The 17,872-nt window shown below is 41.6% G+C and overlaps 1 protein-coding gene across 8 annotated transcripts in view; it reads left to right on the plus strand.

Annotated features, from left to right (window-relative positions):
- Positions 1–7,970, plus strand: part of DDX4 (DEAD-box helicase 4) — a 104,821-nt gene extending 96,851 nt beyond the window's left edge. For all 8 annotated transcript variants that reach the window (XM_073343953.1, XM_073343952.1, XM_073343958.1 and 5 more), the window contains one exon: positions 7,218–7,970. In XM_073343953.1, the coding sequence (XP_073200054.1) occupies positions 7,218–7,301 (84 nt within the window). In that variant the 3' untranslated portion in view covers positions 7,302–7,970. The remainder of the gene's footprint in view (positions 1–7,217) is intronic.
- The last annotated feature ends 9,902 nt before the right edge of the window (positions 7,971–17,872 follow it).

Here is a 17,872-nt window from a genome sequence, read left to right on the forward strand (position 1 = left end):
GTTCAGACTTGTCCGTGAGACTCAGGGCTTGGCCACCTTTCATTTCACCCTTCCATTAGATTTTCTGTGTCCAGCTATGCGAACAAAGTAGTGTGTCAATGTTCCCACCTCATCCATTATTTTTGTCATTTCCATAGCATAACTTTGGGGCAGCAATGGCCAAAATCCATCACCCTCCTGCCCCCCATTTTCTTTCTTATGGGACCAAAATTTCCTGGATTTTTTTATTATTATTGTTTTTTGACCAAATGAGCTCACTTTTTGTGCCCTGCTTACATCTGCTCATTCCCTGATCGTGGCTTGGCAGGCCAAAAAAGGAAAATAAACAGTAATAACAGCTGATTGGAGAGCACCTCAGGAGCCACAGAAAAGGAGCTCTTCCATAGCTCTGATCATGGACTTTTGGACCTCCCTGTCACCCCACATCTCCTGAGATGCCCTTGGTGATGCTTCTATAGGGATGGGGTCCAGTCCTCTTTATCTCTTGGGACTCAACAAACCACACTGAACAAGATCTCATAAGAGGTAAGTCCAAAGATCCTCTCAAACTCCCGGTCCAGTCACTTCTAACGGAAAAGTTACAGGATACTCTTTGTTCTCCAGTGGAAGGTCTGATATCTTTTAGGGATGTTCCCCTTAGCAGCTTTCCTAGTTTTATTTATATATAAAACTATATATATAATAAAGTGTGTGTGTGTGTGTATATATGTATATATATATATATATATATATATATATATATATAAATAAAAAAAATTACATACAGTATGATGTGCAATAAAACCTGCGTACAGATCAGATTCCCTACTTCCACAACCAGATCTTCATCCAGAAAAAGCCTGAGGAGCCAGGATGTCTCCTTTCTCAAACACTTGGTTCCTGTCAACTTCAAATAGGTGGATACAGAAGATAGTATCTGTGTAGCACTTTCTTCAGATTCCTCTACTTCTCTTCATCTTGTTTCCTGATTTCTTAAGAATGGAAAGATCAAACAATCCTGAAAGATTTCTTCTTCTAGAGTTAGGGGCAGGAACCTATGACTCAAGAGAAGAGATGCCCAGGGTCATGCTCTGTATTCTAACGTAGTTCTAAAAAGTTGGTGAAGATGGGTCAAAAGACAGGACAAGTCAATTAAGACAAAATTCAGAATGGAGTTATGCTAACGTCCGTGAATCTGGCAGAAACTGCATATTCTGCATGGCTCTTGTCAAAAGCAATTTTTTCAGTTTTCTCATGAAATTCACCATTACTAATACAAAACATTACCCTTTAGTCTGTTTCAGTCTGAATGAGAAGTTTGTCTTTAGTCAACATATTAATCAAAACACCATACTTGTGGACCTCTCAGGAAGCAAGCCAAAGGCCCTCTGTCTACAGTGCTCCGGGCACTTGAATTTATGATTTAAGGAGGAGCTCTTATTCTTTGACTCTGAGGACTATCAGCCTGATGTCTGCGTCTGAGACATATAAGGAGACAGCCATTGTCTTTTTAATATAGCAAAGTTTTAAAAGATCCAGCATGTAACAGCATTATCTGTACCTGCGGCTACTAGGTCTTCTGGTCTCACAAACAGGGATTACTCCATTGGCAAGACTGTACATTAGAGTTTGTGGTGATGCAGTCCCATAATTGCTGTAAAGGGGTAGCCCACATGATAGGATTATCTCCTCAAAGTTAGAGATAACTGCCTTTCAGGATGGGGGAATGCATCTGGGACACAGCAATATACAGGCAACATGGCTTAACTCCAAGAGACTGAAGCATTAATACTCTAGAGATGCAAGTGGTCTTGTCTGCTTTTCAGAGAGCAGCCCATTTGAGCTGAGTTAGACAACACAGTGACAGGCTTACAAGCATCCTTTCCCAACTTATCTAAATGATCTCTCTTGAATGTAAGGTTGGCTAGCTCCATGGAAGCCATCCATACATCAAGTGGATCAAGTAAACAAAAATAGGCTGAATAAACTATCAGCAGATAACTCAGGATGGCTCTTTCATCAAGAAGTGTTCTGGATCAGTGGCTCTCAACCTTTCTAGACTACTGTACCCCTTTCAGCAGTCTGATTTGTCTTGCGTATGCCAAGTTTCACCTCACTTAAAAACTGCTTGCTTAGAAAAGCAAACCTAAAAATACAAAAGTGTTTCAGCACACTTCTACTGAAAAATTTATCTCATTTTCATCATATAATAAAATAAATCAATTGGAATTATAAATATTGTACTTACATCAGTGTATAATATATGGAGCCGTATAAAGTCATTGCCTGTATGAAATTGGAGTTTTGTATGGACTTCACTAGTACTTTTTATGTAGCCTTTTGTAAAATTAGGCAAAGAACTAGAAAACCTCTGCATACTCCCAGGGATGCATGTACCCCTGGTTGAGAACCACTTTTCTAGATGATATCCAGGGAGCTAAGCAGACATATTCACATCCATTTGAAACACAAAGTTGAGGGTGTTCACTAGAGAAAAGGACCAGAGATTGTTGGTCTCTACAAAGTAATACACCTTTATCTTTGCACAGTCTTCCCATACTCATGGCTTATCAAGAACTTGGACAGAATTCTTACAGGGTTTTTTAGGTTGATTTTAACAAAATAACAAAATGTATTTAACAAAATGCATTTTACAGCTCCTCCTGGGTTTCTTACAGTATGGCCTGGTCTTGGGTTTGGCTTCCCACCATCAGATCTTATGTCTGAGTAAAACAGTATTATAAATACAGGCTGTTTCTGCCTTGTCTTCCATACCTAGGATTACGAGGCTGCAAAATCCCAAGACTCATCCATTAAAATAAATGGCATCTAATGCCCTGTATTTCGTTTCTTCAAGATATACTTACCTTCAACCACAGCAACAAAAATCTCCAGCATCACTGCTCTTAGAGGTCATGGTTCTTGGTAGATCATCTTCAAGAACCAGGTTTACTTCAACCATAAAAAAGAGTAGCTCATTCTTCCCCCATTTTGTTCAAAACCATCAATGCCCCAAATAAAAGGTATGACTGTATGAAATGATCAGCTAAAATACCTTCGTCAGTCTAGTCAGAAAATTGTCTTTTAGTTCTTTGAGTGGTTGACCACATGGTTTCTACTTATGGTGTGCATGTACTCAAGATTGGATTTTTTTGGCCAATATCCATTGAGCTATGTCTGCATTTGTACTTTCCATCTGGGAGCATAAAGGGTGGAGTGGGCCCAGCTATTTCTGTTTCTTCTTAACTCCCATGACAGCAAAATGGGGGCCCTTGCAGTGTCAGGTTACTCTGGACATTGTGCATCTTTTTTCCCTGATGCTATTTAGCAGAGTAGTCTTGTTTATCCATTGCCTTAAAAAAACAAACAAAAAAACAATACACCAACAAAACCCACCCTACCCTTTTTTCTATTAGATTTAGTGAACCCACAGTATTGGGATCAAATAGCAGTGTCTGAATTGTAGTCTCTATGGTTCAAAACTGGCTCCTCTTGTGGTGTGGCTATTCCACTTAAAAACACAAATCCTACCTGCCTCTTTTTTACCTTGGAGAGGGATACATCCCCAGTATTTAGTCAGGTCTTCTGCTCCTTTTTCTGCAGTTTCTTGGAAGCAAGAGAGGTCAATCTTGAACTTTCTCCTGGAGAGATTAGAAAGAGTTTCCTCTGAACTTAAGACAAAAGGCCCTACCAAGCCTGAACAGCTTTGGTTGGTGCTTCTGTGGACTGTGGCCCTACTCCAAGCTCCTGGGGTCATTCGTCCAGCAGACTGCAACTTTCAACTACAGAGTCAGGTAGAGCATCTAAGACACCCCCCCCCCACACACACCCAGCCCTCAGAAAGGGATAAGAAAGAACACCTCACACACCAAGCAGGGCCCTAGGTCATCCTCTGTGGGGCCTAGTAAAATGAAGCAAAAACCTAACCATACCACAGCATCTTCTCATGCTGCTCAGCCAAAAGGCAGTTCATGGCTCACATTCGGTTCCTCTAATAACTTGGCATAAACCAGTCACAAAGTACCCAGAAGTGTCAGTCCACACTTCCCTGTATCTGATAACTTGGGACTGTTATCAGTGCATGAGGTGCTGATGACTCCTGTGCCAATGGCTCTATTGCTGATACTTCAGGTACTTACTTTCTAGGCATTGAAGACATTCTTTGTACTGAGCAATCACACAGTGACAGCACAGACACAATCACCCTTGCTGCTCTCGTTTGCCATTAGAAAACTGTTTGCCACAGTACTGATGAATGCTGGTGCTCTGATTGTGGTGGGGTTTCGAGAACACCCTAGGACACCAGTCGGAGTGGTACCCACTTAAAGAAAGAGTATTTCTTTTCTTCCTTCCCTTCTGAATGCAGCAGGGAGGAATGCTCCATCCATTTACTTAGGTCTCACTCTAAATGGGCCCTACTGGTCTCATAGGGAATTTGCAGCAGACTGCAAGGTTTTCATGGGGGGCAGCCACCTTGATATCCACCCCCATGGCCCCAGCCTCTTACCCCCTACAATATACGGTCTTGGCCTTATTGGCCTACTTTGAGTGTGCAGCCAGCTAGGAAGACTTCTGCTTGCCCCTTCTAGAGTTCAGTCTCCACTCCCATGTCCTTGTCCATTGTCTGTTGAAGAGTCTGTTGGTACTGTTCCACAGCCTACGTCAGCAAGAACAGGACAGTGAGGAAGAACACCTGCAGGAAACGGAAGAGACTATGATTCCAGCAGCAATGTCCATTTCCTCACCAGAAAAGGTTATAGTTTCTTCTTCTTCTAGTTAGCTGAATTATTTTTAAAATCTTTCAAGATCTTTTACATCATATGACAGACACCTTGGAGATTTCTGTGGAGATAATCTGCAGGATTTTTTTTTGCACTATTGGACATCTTCCGGGCCTGGAAGGCTTGCCATGTTCATTAACAAAGGGCTACTGGAACCAGCAAATAAGTGGCACCTCTCACCCCCCCCCCCCGCCAATCTTTGGCACCCACATCTAAAAATTAGGTAGACATTATCAAGTCCTAGCTAAGGAGTTTGAATATTTCTGTATCCATCCAGTTCCTAGATTACTGATAATGGTGACTGTACAAACAGCAAAGGCTTCCAAAGATGACTCCAAGAGACAAAGATCCCGCAAAACGTTGATTTGTTTGGCAGGAAGACTTCCATACTAAATAACTGGGTCTTTGAGTCTATAGATGCGCATCTCAAATCACCAGGCACGTCTGTCAAAATATTACCTCATTTGGGACAAGATTTCACTGTTTATAGAACAACTCCCACAAGAACATAGGGAAGAGCTGAAATCTATTGTATCTGATGGACAGCTAGTGGTCCAAATATTACTGTAGACTGTTAAACACTTCTGATACAGTGTCATGTTGAATGGTCACTTCAGTTGCCCATACAGAGCTCCATGTTTCAATATTCAGGAATACCAAAAGAGGTTCAAACAATCATTGAAGACTTCCCATTTGAACGTTGTGACCTGTTTAAGGTGCCTATTGATTCTCTCAGTTTTAAGACCCAGGCCTTGCTTGTTTGGAGCCTATGTGCCAGCTCTTAAAATAAGGCAGGCCAAATCCCAAACAGAGGCCCTTTGCTTACTATTGTAATCCACAAAGAGAATAGAAGTTGCTAAGGAAGAAGCAGAGGTTTCAACATGAGCAGTCCTCTGACTCTTCTTCCTCTACTGCACACCCCATATCAGCCTCACAGCAGCAAGTTTGATGTCATTTTCAAGAGCTAATCTGGAGCCATTCCAAATTTCAAGTTTCAGATTTGGAATGATACCCCATGCCTTGATGATGCCTTTGTTAGATCCCCAGGACAGATTTATGGTTCTCGACCTGCAAGATGCCTACTTCTACATCCAGTATATAGAAAGTATCTCCAATTCAAAGTAGAAGTGTCCTACTACCAGTACAGAAACTTTTCCATTGGCCTTTCAGCAGCACCGAGGGTATTCAAATATTTAGCAGTTGTCTCCTTAGGTGAGCTGACAAGGGACACTATACGCAAATCTCGATGATTGGGTCACTCAAGGAAGATAACCACAATAGGTGAATAATTCCACTTGATACTAGAACTTCCTTTTCACACTGGGTCTTGGGATCAACAGAGAAGTCCACACTGCCAGCCTAAAGGATGCAATTAACAGGAGCCAGAATAGATCTGAGAACAGCAAGAATTTATCTACTACAGGTGAGGTTCCAGACCTTGGTAGACCTAATCAGCCATCTACATGCTCTCACATGGACATCTATAAAAGCATGCCTCAGACTTGTATATTTATCATACCACATATCAGACTTGACCTACAATCCATTCAAAGGTGGCTGAAATCAGTAACTACCCAGCAGATACCACGTGGACATGAGGGTACAGGTTGCCTGAGAATTCCTTTCATATAGACCACCCTTAGACATAAGGCTTCTGGATTCACCTGAAAAGTCACCTCCATGTAAATGTTCTAGAACTCGGAGCCACTTGCCTAGTGTGCACAGTAGTTGTCTAACCCTGCTGCATGTATCGACAAGTCAAGTAATGACAGACAACACAATTGCACTGAATTATGTCAGGAAGGAGCACAGTTCTCCCTTTTCCCTTTATAAAGGTTTTAGTCTCTGGAATTGGCACAATCATAAAATCCCATCAAGTGGCTCTATATCTGCCAGGCTTACAGAATGTCCTAGAGGATCAGCTCAGTAGGCAATTTTCAGGTGATCATGAGTGTTCTGTCAAAAACTAGATCCTGAACAACATCTTTCAAAGGTGGGAATATCCAAGAATTAGACCTATTGGCTACAGACTAGACCAGGAAATGTCAGTATTCTGTTTGGGGGATTGCAGTTGGGGGGGTGGGGGGTGCTTGAGCCTAGGAATTCAGTATTTCCATTTAACTTTGTAAGAATTTATCTGGCCAAATAGAAGAATGGGCGTGGCCAAACCCCATAATTGTACGGACAAATCTGAACTGTCTTTATTTGCAGGGAGGCAGCCACAGCCCAAATGTCTGACTGTGGGGGAGAAGTCCGCCTCAGAAGGGAAATAAATCACTAACAAATTTTCTACTCGTGTGTGTGTGTGTGTATATATATATATATGTATATATATATAATATATACACACAATCATGGTAAGAGTAAGATTTTATATAGCTTTGACTCAGGTTAAAACAGATGAATTTTTTTTTAAAATTAACATGTCTACAAGTTAGTATCAACTTTATTTTCTAGACTTACCAAGGCAAAGACAGTATGAACGCAGGAGGACTTACTATGTCATATACTGCAAGAGCAGCTGATGAGTCATGGGATTAAGACTAAAACAGTACCAAGTTATAGATTTTGGTTTGATACAAAAGTTTTTGTTTTTTAAAGACTTGTAAAGTGAGAGATGTTCACTTAACTAGCCAGTAAAGAATTTAGTTATGTAAAATATTTAAAATGTTTAAAAACTGTTGGTGTTACTGAAAAGTTGTGGTTCCATCAGAAATATGGATCTACTAAATGTACAGTGTTTCATGAGTTGCTTGCTACTTTTGGTATACTTTGTGAAAGGCATTGTAATAAGTTTCATACATCCTGGACCAAGACTTCCACTCTTGAAAGTATATTACAAAAACTGTTAAGAGTGTTTACTGATGATACTTTGGCAGTGAGTATTCTTTGTTTCAGAATGTGTGAAATTCCCCTTACAGTTTTCTCTCATTTTTTTGTTCTTAAAAACAAAACAAAACAGTAAATTGGTCCAAGTTACCAGTTACAAGTCCATAGTCTGTATGTGAACTACACAACGTTGCAAAAAGATGCTTTGAGAGTGAAGACTCTGTTATAAAGGGCTTTCTTAAATTTAAAATTGTAACTGCAAAATAATTTAACTTTTCAAATATGTCAGAGGTAAAATACTGTATACACCAGATGACATGTCACTTTGGCCTGTAAAGAGCTATTGCAGATGTCTGCTTGTAAACATACTTAATAAAAACTTGAGGATTATGTCTTGTATTGCTGATTGCTTTTATCTTGACTTTGTTAAGATGTAGGCTTTTATAATATCCATTTCCGACACATGAAGTCTGTCAGCTAAATACTGAACATCACATGTTGTATTCTAAGCACACTATTTCTGTACAAAACAAAAGGTCATGGATCCATCCTGAGGCTGACTATAGGGAAGTTGTTTTACAAAACAGCTGATCACAGGGATTTTTAAAAAAAACTTCTCTCTTAAAATAGCAAAACTCACATTTTAAATCTTGATTTTACTAGATGTTAAACATTTTGCCTTCATGTTGACTGAAATGTATGTAATTTTAGTGGGCAGTAGTAACATTGCCCTGTCCCAAGGAACAGCTGTCTGGGGCCTTTTTCTCTCTCAAATGTCTCTCTCAAATCTGATTTAACAAACCTTTCCCATTTTTCCTCTCTCAGCTCATGCAGTTACCATCTGGGTAAACCACACTTAGGCTAACCCCAAGACCACATACCTTAGAAAGGTGATACTGAGTGTCTGCCCTCCTGTTGTCCAGTTGCTTTGCAGTACAAAAGAAACTGAGCTTTAACTGCCAGACAAGATTGCTTTAATGATGCTCTGGATTCAGTTGATTTTTGTGTCCTTTGTGTTTATACATCACTGACCTATAATGTGCAGAATATTAGCAAATTTTGCTATAACAGTGATATTCCTTTCCGTTTTGCATACAGTAAAATGGCTAACAGAGCTTTATCCCTGGCAGCTAAGTGCACACATTGAGATCAATGGGGGAGTTCACACCTCAGCTGTTTCAAGTGCTTTGCAAATTGAGGCAGACATCTCAGCATAACATATATTTGCTTCACATTTTGGAAGTTTTCTTCACAACCATGGCTACAGACTTAACTTTTAAAAATGAAAGCTAAGACCCTAGGGAACAAATGAGGTCTTGTCCACACCCTCCTGCCGGTAGTCTTCTGCACACCTTATACTTCAGGAAATAGCTTGGAGTACGGCCACAGTCCACAGAAGCACCAACCAAAGGCAACCAGAAAAAGGTAATTCACCATAAATATACCTTTTTCTTTTGAGCCTTGTTCTGTTTATCCTAACCAAATGTGGTGGGTTTCTTTATTGCCAATTTAGAAGAGGTCGGTATTTGAAAAGTGAAGGGGCATGAGATTGTATGTGTGTATTCACCTTGTATCTTTACAGAAGGAATGTCTGTCCTGATCTCTTAATTTTGTTGTCTCAGCTCACTAGCTATAACTTAGTTTTCTGTTGCACACTTGTGGTTCTAATTTTTTTGTCCTGTCTATTTCGGGATTGCTTCAGTGTTACAGAAACTTCCTTGATATATCTTATCAGGACACAAAATTCTGGCTTGAAACTGCAAATTGTTCACACATGATGCTCTAATAAATCATGCCTCCTTTGTTAAAACCAAGATAATCCTCAAGGTTTTGTGGAATGTGTTCAGTTTTTACTGCTCTTCCCCAAATAGACACGTCTTGAAAGGAAATATCTAGTTTATCAAAAGCATTAACCAAAACATCAGGCATCTTTTCAGAAATATAAAAATAGCACCTAGCTGAAGATACCACTTGCCCAGAGACATACTTGGTCTCACACTGATCGTTAGAGATGTCTTGTACTCTTCCTTTTTGGTCAAAACCAGGAACCCTCTACAAAATAAACAAATTGGGAGAGGTTATAGAGTCCAGAGCTGGGTAAAGCATCTGTCTGGTTAGTACTGTAGAGGCAACAGGGTTCCTAAGCCTTTGAAGATTATCCTGCTTTTAGCAAAGGAAATACAACTTTTATTAATTTAACACTTGGTATTCTCTTACATAGACCGTACCGTCTTCTGTACAAAGTTAGTTTGCACTGTTTTTGGCTCTGTCCCCTTATAAAACTATTTAGTTTCTCATCTATGGAAAAACTAGTAGCTGCTGATTATTTCTGAACACATTCGGGTAACAACACAGTTGTTGTTTTTTTTTAAATTGAGAATCCTGTTTGGGTTTTTTTCTTGGAACCAGTGGAAGGAGGGGGAGGATTGGTGTTTTGAACAAAAGGAAAAACTGTTGTGTCTAAAGCTCTATTATTCTAAAATCAGTAGTATCTTCAGTGTGTGAGTTTTTGTAGGATCCTTCCTTGCTGTTAGTTTTGTGTCCAATCTGGTAAAAATAATTTCCCGGAATCTTAGTGAGGTAAGAGTTCTGTTAAGAGGAAGATATATTGTACTTGAAGCACAACCTTGGTTTGTCTTGCCGTCACAAATTTTTGTCAGATTAAACCTTTAGTTTCCTTTAGAGTCATATGCTCACAGGGCTATGATTCATGGGTATAATGGAGGCTGCATTTGGCCCACATATGGCAGTAAGGATGGTATTTTTTCAAAGGGTTGAGATGAGGGGTGGGCAAATGTTTTGGCTTGAGGGCCACATCTGGGTATGGAAATTGTATGGCGAGCCATGAAAGCTCACAAAATTATCAAGGTCGGGGGAAGGGGATTTGTGGGGTGTGGCACACAGGGGACCTCTACGGGGCAGTACCAGGGACTCCTAGGGGCCCTGCCAGCAGTGACACCAAGGCAGCTGTACCAGGCTCCACCACAGGGAGAGGCACCCCAGCTGGGATGGATGCAGCTCCATGGCAGTTTGGAGAATCTTGAGGGTGGGGCCATAGGAGACCTGGAGGGTCTGGGTGAGGTGATTGGCTGATGATAAATGAGGAGAGTCTCTGGGAGGAGCAGTGCTTCGGGGAGTGATCGATGAAGGAGCTTGCGGTTCCTAATCGGACACTATTGGGTATTACACTATTATACTCTATTCGGTATCCTGTGATGCTGCTGGCTTTGATCATTGGCCAGCTTAGGTGGAGGTTGGTGCAAGGAGGATGGCGGTTCGGGGATTGGGCGTGCTGCCATGTAGGGGCGGGGTTCTGATCCCAGAAACAGCATGGTGAAGTCAGGGTAAGTGGTGCCGGTTGAGCCTGTGCAGTGTGGCTCTGCATGTGGGAAGATGGCGCTCATCAAGGAATTGTGAGTCGGGCTGGGGAGTGCCGGGCAGGTGGAGCAGGGCAAGCCCCCGACTGCACTCCCTGGCTGGAGTGTCAGAGTGGGGCAAGACCTTGCTCCCTGGCGGGAGCACCGGACAAGTAGAGCAGGGCAAGTTCCCGACCCCACTCCCTGGGGAGAGCTTGAGGGGTGGATTAAAAGGTCTGATGGGACGGACACAGCCCGTGTGAGCTGTAGTTTGCCCTCCCCTGGTTTAGACCAATTATAAGTTCAACTGCCAAGTTTCCAACTTCAATGAAAATGTATGTACAAGACAACAGTTGGTTTACTCTTACGTTGACTATACTCCATCCAGTGACTTGTGCTAATTCTCACCCCCTCATTTTCATTGAGAGTAGCAGCTCTGTGATACGTTGCATGCACCTGTCCGGCTGTTGCTGCACAATCCTACCAGGCCAGCTTCAGTAATATGTTGAATGATGCATGTTCTTTTCCTGGGTTCTTTGAAACAATAACAGTAAGTGCTACTAACTCGAGCCCTTCTGGCTGCTCTAAAATTGCTGATTTTGCTAAGAGGTCTGCGTTCTGAAGTACATAGTTTGGGTTGGGAGTATGTGGTTCTCTCGGTCACTTGCAAAATGTTACTTGTGCTTCAGCAGCACATGGAATACTCCTAACTGCTGTCATCCGCATCTACTGCAAAGGCACGGTCAATGCTGCAGCCTCTTGCCAGCCTTGAGTGAAAATGCCAGGTCTGATTGAACGAGTGTGAGATCAGCAATTGCACCATCTGGATAATTCTGGTGTTTGGATGTAAAATTTGGATGACTAAGGTAAGAGACTTGAAGATTTATTTAAAAGCATATGGAATAAAGTAATATAAATATTTAAAAATAGTTGTTTAATTTCAAAGTTCCTTGCCGGGCAACATTTCATTTCTCTGTTTGAAGATAGTCCATTCCATGATTGTTTGCAGCACAGGAAAGCAACCCATAATAAAATAAACAATTATCTTAAAAACCACTCTTCAGTGGGGAATGTTTAGTCTTTCTTTGTAAACTCATTAAGAGATTTATAGTTATATATTTTTCCTTCTCCAAAATATGCTGCTAAGCCAGCTCTTTTCTTTTTCTGGTGTCAACTGGCTTTCCATAAAAGCCATGTGAATACTGGCTCATAAGAGAACAATACGGGGCTCTCATTCTAGGTTATGTATACTCTTTACCCTAGCTTTGCCTGAACTGGCCACCAGGCAATTCCTTTGGAACAAGGGTATTCCCTTGGTGGCATAGAGCTGGTGAAATGATCCCTTTGTCACAAGTAAGCAGTACTCATCAAGACCATTGAGTTGTGTGAATGTTCTTTAGGTCAGATCTTGACCACCACAGACATGATCACTAAGGGTATGTTTACACTTCAAGCTGGGGTTGTAATACCCAGTTTGAGACATACCTGCGCTAGCTTGGTGCTAGCTTGCTAAAAATAGTATAGCTTTGGGGTGTCGCAATCAGTGGGAGGGACTAGCGTGTTCTGCTCCCCACCCTGGTATACATGACTAGTGTCTAGGGTGGGTATATACTTGAGTAGGCTAGCCAGCCCCTCCCGCTGCTTAAAATGCCATGCCTACACTCTATTTTTAAGCATGCTAGCATGAGTATGTCTCCTTGAGCTAGGAATTACATCCCCAGTTTGAAGCATAGACGTATGCTAAAATCATCAAATATTATCAGTTCTACCACATAAACTCTGTTTTTACCTAGTGATTATTCTATTGCTGTAGATTTCGCTTTCCCCAGAATATATTACTTATGGTTAGTCTTGATTTTGCATTTTTTGCAATGAATTTTCTGTATGAGATGGAGTTACATTCTATCTTAAAACTTATGGTAGGTATTAACAAAAAGAAAAGGAGTACTTGTGGCACCTTAGAGACTACCAAATTTATTTGAGCATAAGCTTTCATGAGATACAGCTCACTTCATCAGATGCATGCAGTGAAAATACAGTGGGGAGATCTATATACATAGAGAACATGAAACAAGGGTGGTTACCATACACACTGTAACCAGAGTGATCACTTAAGGTGAGCTATTACCAGCAGGAGAGCGGGGGTGGGGAACCAGTTGTTGTGATAAGGTTGGCCATTTCCAGCAGTTGACAAGAATGTCTGAGGAACGGTGGGGGGTGGGAATAAACAGGGGGAAATGGTTTTACTTTGTGTAATGACCCATCCACCCCCAGTCTCTATTCAAGCCTAAGTTAATGGTGTCCAGTTTGCAAATTAATTCCAATTCAGCAGTCTCTTGTTGGAGTCTGTTTTTGAAGTTTTTTTGTTGAAGAATTGCCACTTTTAGGTCTGTAATCGAGTGACCAAAGAGATTGAAGTGTTCTCCGACTGGTTTTTGAATGTTATAATTCCTGACGTCTGATTTGCGTCCATTTATTCTTTTACGTAGAGACTGTTCAGTTTGGCCAATGTACATGGCAGAGGGGCATTGCTGGCACATGGCATATATCATATTGGTAGATGTGCAGGTGAACTAGCCCCTGATAGTGTGGCTGATGTGATTAGGCCCAATGATGGTGTCCCCTGAATAGATATGTGGACGCAGTTGGCAACGGGCTTTGTTGCAAGGATTGGTTCTTGGGTTAGTGGTTCTGTTGTGTGGTGTGTGGTTACTGGTGAGTATTTGCTTCAGGTTGGGGGGCTGTCTGTAAGCAAGGACTGGCCCGTCTCCCTGTAGATATTAAGTAGCAATAAGACCAAACCAGCTATTCACAGAATGTGGGTAAAATACGAAGAATGTATAGTCCTCTGAATACAAATGGTGTTTGTTCTGCTAAAACTGAGCCCCAGCTTCATTTCCTGTAACTTTCTAATTAACTTTTAAGTTTAGGCAAATATTAAAATGAATTTAGACGTGTGTGCGCTTGTTTCCAAGCACAGACGAATACAAAGAGCTTGTGCCAGTGTTACTAAAATTATTTCATGGGTCATATTATTAATCTTCAAAACTACAGTGTGTTATGTAGTACCCTTAAATATAGGTAGGTTTTTGTTCTTTTCATTGAACAAAAGTGAAAAAATTACAGCGAGGGCAAAAAATGGAAGAACTAGCGTGGCTTGTGGGAGACTGACATTAAGTTCTCTGCTCTGTCACGTACATGTTTGCCCATACGCAAGTCACCTGGAGCCATATTTGAAAGGTATTTTAGACACCTAAAGATGCCGATAGGGATTTTCAAAAGCACCTTCCTTCATCTTTGGGCACCTAAGTATCTTTAAAGATCTGGCCCTTGGTCTCGCTGCCCCTCAGAAATATTACTTCCCTACTTCACATGGGATTGCAAGCATACATACAATAAAGATTGTGAAGTGCTCAGATTCAACAGAAATGGGGGCATAGAAATACCCAAGATAAAAGAAGTTGAGTTGTAGCCATGTCGGTCTCAGGCTGTTAAGCAAGATGGGTGAGCTAATATCTTTTATGGGACCAATGTCTGTGGGTGATAGACAAGCTTTTGAGCTACACAGAGCTCTTCTTCAGGTATTAAGAAATGACATGAAGGAAGAACTCTGTGTAATCTCAAAAGCGAAATTAAATGAATGGGGAAAAACATTGAAGTGAAGCAGGCAGTTTGATTCCGTTGCGCTGTTGTTGATCTAAGGACACTAAAGTATCCAATCAAAAGTGCACGGTCACGTGCGCATCATATGTTGGTGCACCAATAGGGACAAAACATCTCAAACTAAAATTACTGTACAGATAAGTGATCTTCCTGTATCAAACATGCTATATGTGGAATACAGCCCCAAATCTGCATCTGACCTGCTGGAGACAGTACTAGCTCCAGTAAGTGACTGTGATTAACCAATTTGAGCATTAATTTGTTAGCACTACTTGGTAATTGATTACACCTGAACACCATAAATTTGGGACTTCCTTGCACTATAGTTTTTCTGTTTCCTCCCTTTTAACAGAGTAAGCTAAAACTGATTTAAATAGAATGTCTAATCTAATTCCTATTAATAGCTGTGAACTTTAAGTGATGTTATTTATCTTTTCCTACCATCAGCAAAATGGAGGATGCGCACATTCTTCTGAGGAGATGGGGTAATTTGTTCATATATTTTTTTCTGAAAAGATGACTGAAGTATGCTGAAACAGAAGAAATTGACTGATTTTTTTTTGTCTGTTTGTAGTATCCACGAAGATATTGTACAGAGTGTTTTAGTTATGTAGATTGAACTATTTACTCTGTTTAAAAAAGATATTTTATATGAACTGAAAAATACATTAACTATTCAGGATTCACATCAGGTCACATCTTTATTATTCATTGAAAAATTGTAATGATTAGACCATAGCATTGCGTGTAAAAAGATAATCAGGTGACACAAATGTTTGGAGCTTAATTGGTACCATTGTGCTAAACATTTAGTTTCAAATATTAGTTTGAACAGTTTGGATGTAGGTAAGCAGATTCTCTTTAGAGTATGTGTCATGCATTCCACTGTAGGTGCTCATGTATATAAGATTGGAATCATTTGCATAGTTGTCTATGGAGGCTTGTGTTCTTGTATAAAGGCATAAATGGCAGAGCAGCCATGCCCCCCCCTTGATTCCCTCTTACCACCCATGGCAGCAGGGCAGAAGTGTCCGACCCATTAGTTCTTAAGTTTGGCTAAACCTCACTCTTCAAAAACCTTCAGAACTCTCCAGTTTATTTGTTTGACAGCCATGAATATCTATCTGTCTGAACTTAAGACTGGTGATCAGACCCGCCACTGTACACACACTCTTGTACAGGACACCTCAACATGGGGTACTTAAAACTTGCATGGTTCAATCTCTGCACATGCTGTGATGGACTATTCCATTAAAGGATGGATACAGTTCTGCCTCTACTGCTTAGGCCTTGTCTACACTAAAGGGAAAAGTTGATCTGAGCTACGCAATTTGACTTACGCGAATAGCATAACTCAAATCGACGTAGCTTAGATCTACTTATCGTGGGGTCCACCCTATGTGATGTTGACAGGAGACGCTTGACTCTAGACTCCCATTACTCTTCTTGACCAGACAGCTGTAAGGGGAGCTGGCTGTATTTCAAGGAATCCCTGTTGAGGTTACAGGGACAAACCATCCCGATGTGTCGAAAGAATAGTAAATATGGCAGGCGACCAGCTTGGCTTAACGGTGAAATCCTAGCGGATCTTAAACATAAAAAAGAAGCTTACAAGAAGTGGAAGGTTGGACATATGACCAGGGAAGAGTATAAAAATATTGCTCGGGCATGTAGGAATGAAATCAGGAGGGCCAAATCGCACCTGGAGTTGCAGCTAGCAAGAGATGTTAAGAGTAACAAGACGGGTTTCTTCAGGTATGTTGGCAACAAGAAGAAAGCCAAGGAAAGTGTGGGCCCCTTACTGAATGAGGGAGGCAACATAGTGACAGAGGATGTGGAAAAAGCTAATGTACTCAATGCTTTTTTTGCCTCTGTCTTCACTAACAAGGTCAGCTCCCAGACTGCTGTGCTGAGCATCACAGCATGGGGAGTAGATGGCCAGCCCTCTGTGGAGAAAGAGGTGGTTAGGGACTATTTAGAAAAGCACAAGTCCATGGGGCTGGACGAGTTGCATCCGAGAGTGCTAAAGGAATTGGCAGCTGTGATTGCAGAGCCATTGGACATTATCTTTGAAAACTCGTGGCGAACGGGGGAAGTCCCAGATGACTGGAAAAAGGCTAATGTAGTGCCCATCTTTAAAAAAGGGAAGAAGGAGGATCCTAGGAACTACAGGCCAGTCAAAAAAATCATGGAGCAGGTCCTCAAAGAATCAATCCTGAAGCACTTACATGAGAGGAAAGTGATCAGGAACAGTCAGCATGGATTCACCAAGGGACGGTCATGCCTGACTAATCTAATCGCCTTCAATGATGAGATTACTGGTTCTGTGGATGAAGGAAAAGCAGTGGATGTATTGTTTCTTGACTTTAGCAAAGCTTTTGACACGGTCTCCCACAGTGTTCTTGTCAGCAAGTTAAAGAAGTATGGGCTGGATGGATGCACTATAAGGTGGGTAGAAAGTTGGCTAGCTTGTCGGGCTCAATGGGTAGTGATCAAAGGCTCCATGTCTAGTTGGCAGCCGGTGTCAAGTGGAGTGCCCCAGGGGTCGGTCCTGGGCCTGGTTTTGTTCAATATCTTCATAAATGATCTGGAGGATGGTGTGGATTGCACTCTCAGCAAATTTGCGGATGATACTAAACTGGGAGGAGTGGTAGATATGCTGGAGGGCAGGGATAGGATACAGAGGGACCTAGACAAATTGGAGGATTGGGCCAAAAGAAATCTGATGAGGTTCAACAAGGATAAATGCAGGGTCCTGCACTTAGGACGGAAGAACCCAATGCACCGCTACAGACTAGGGACCGAATGGCTAGGCAGCAGTTCTGCGGAAAAGGATCTAGAGGTGACAGTGGACGAGAAGCTGGACATGAGTCAGCAGTGTGCCCTTGTTGCCAAGAAGGCCAATGGCATTTTGGGATGTATAAGTAGGGGCATAGAGAGCAGATCGAGGGACGTGATCGTCCCCCTCTATTCGACATTGGTGAGGCCTCACCTGGAGTACTGTGTCCAGTTTTGGGCCCCACACTACAAGAAGGATGTGGAAAAACTGGAGAGAGTCCAGTGAAGGGCAACAAAAATGATTAGGGGTCTGGAACACGTGACTTATGAGGAGAGGCTGAGGGAACTGGGATTGTTTAGTCTGGAGAAGAGAAGAATGAGGGGGGGTTTGATAGCTGCTTTCAACTACCTGAGAGGTGGTTCCAAAGAGGATGGTTCTAGACTATTCTCAGTGGTAGAAGGGGACAGGACAAGGAGTAATGGTCT

This window comes from Lepidochelys kempii, chromosome 5 (genome assembly GCF_965140265.1).
Source record: "Lepidochelys kempii isolate rLepKem1 chromosome 5, rLepKem1.hap2, whole genome shotgun sequence".
In the NCBI taxonomy this organism is placed as follows: Eukaryota; Metazoa; Chordata; order Testudines; family Cheloniidae; genus Lepidochelys; species Lepidochelys kempii.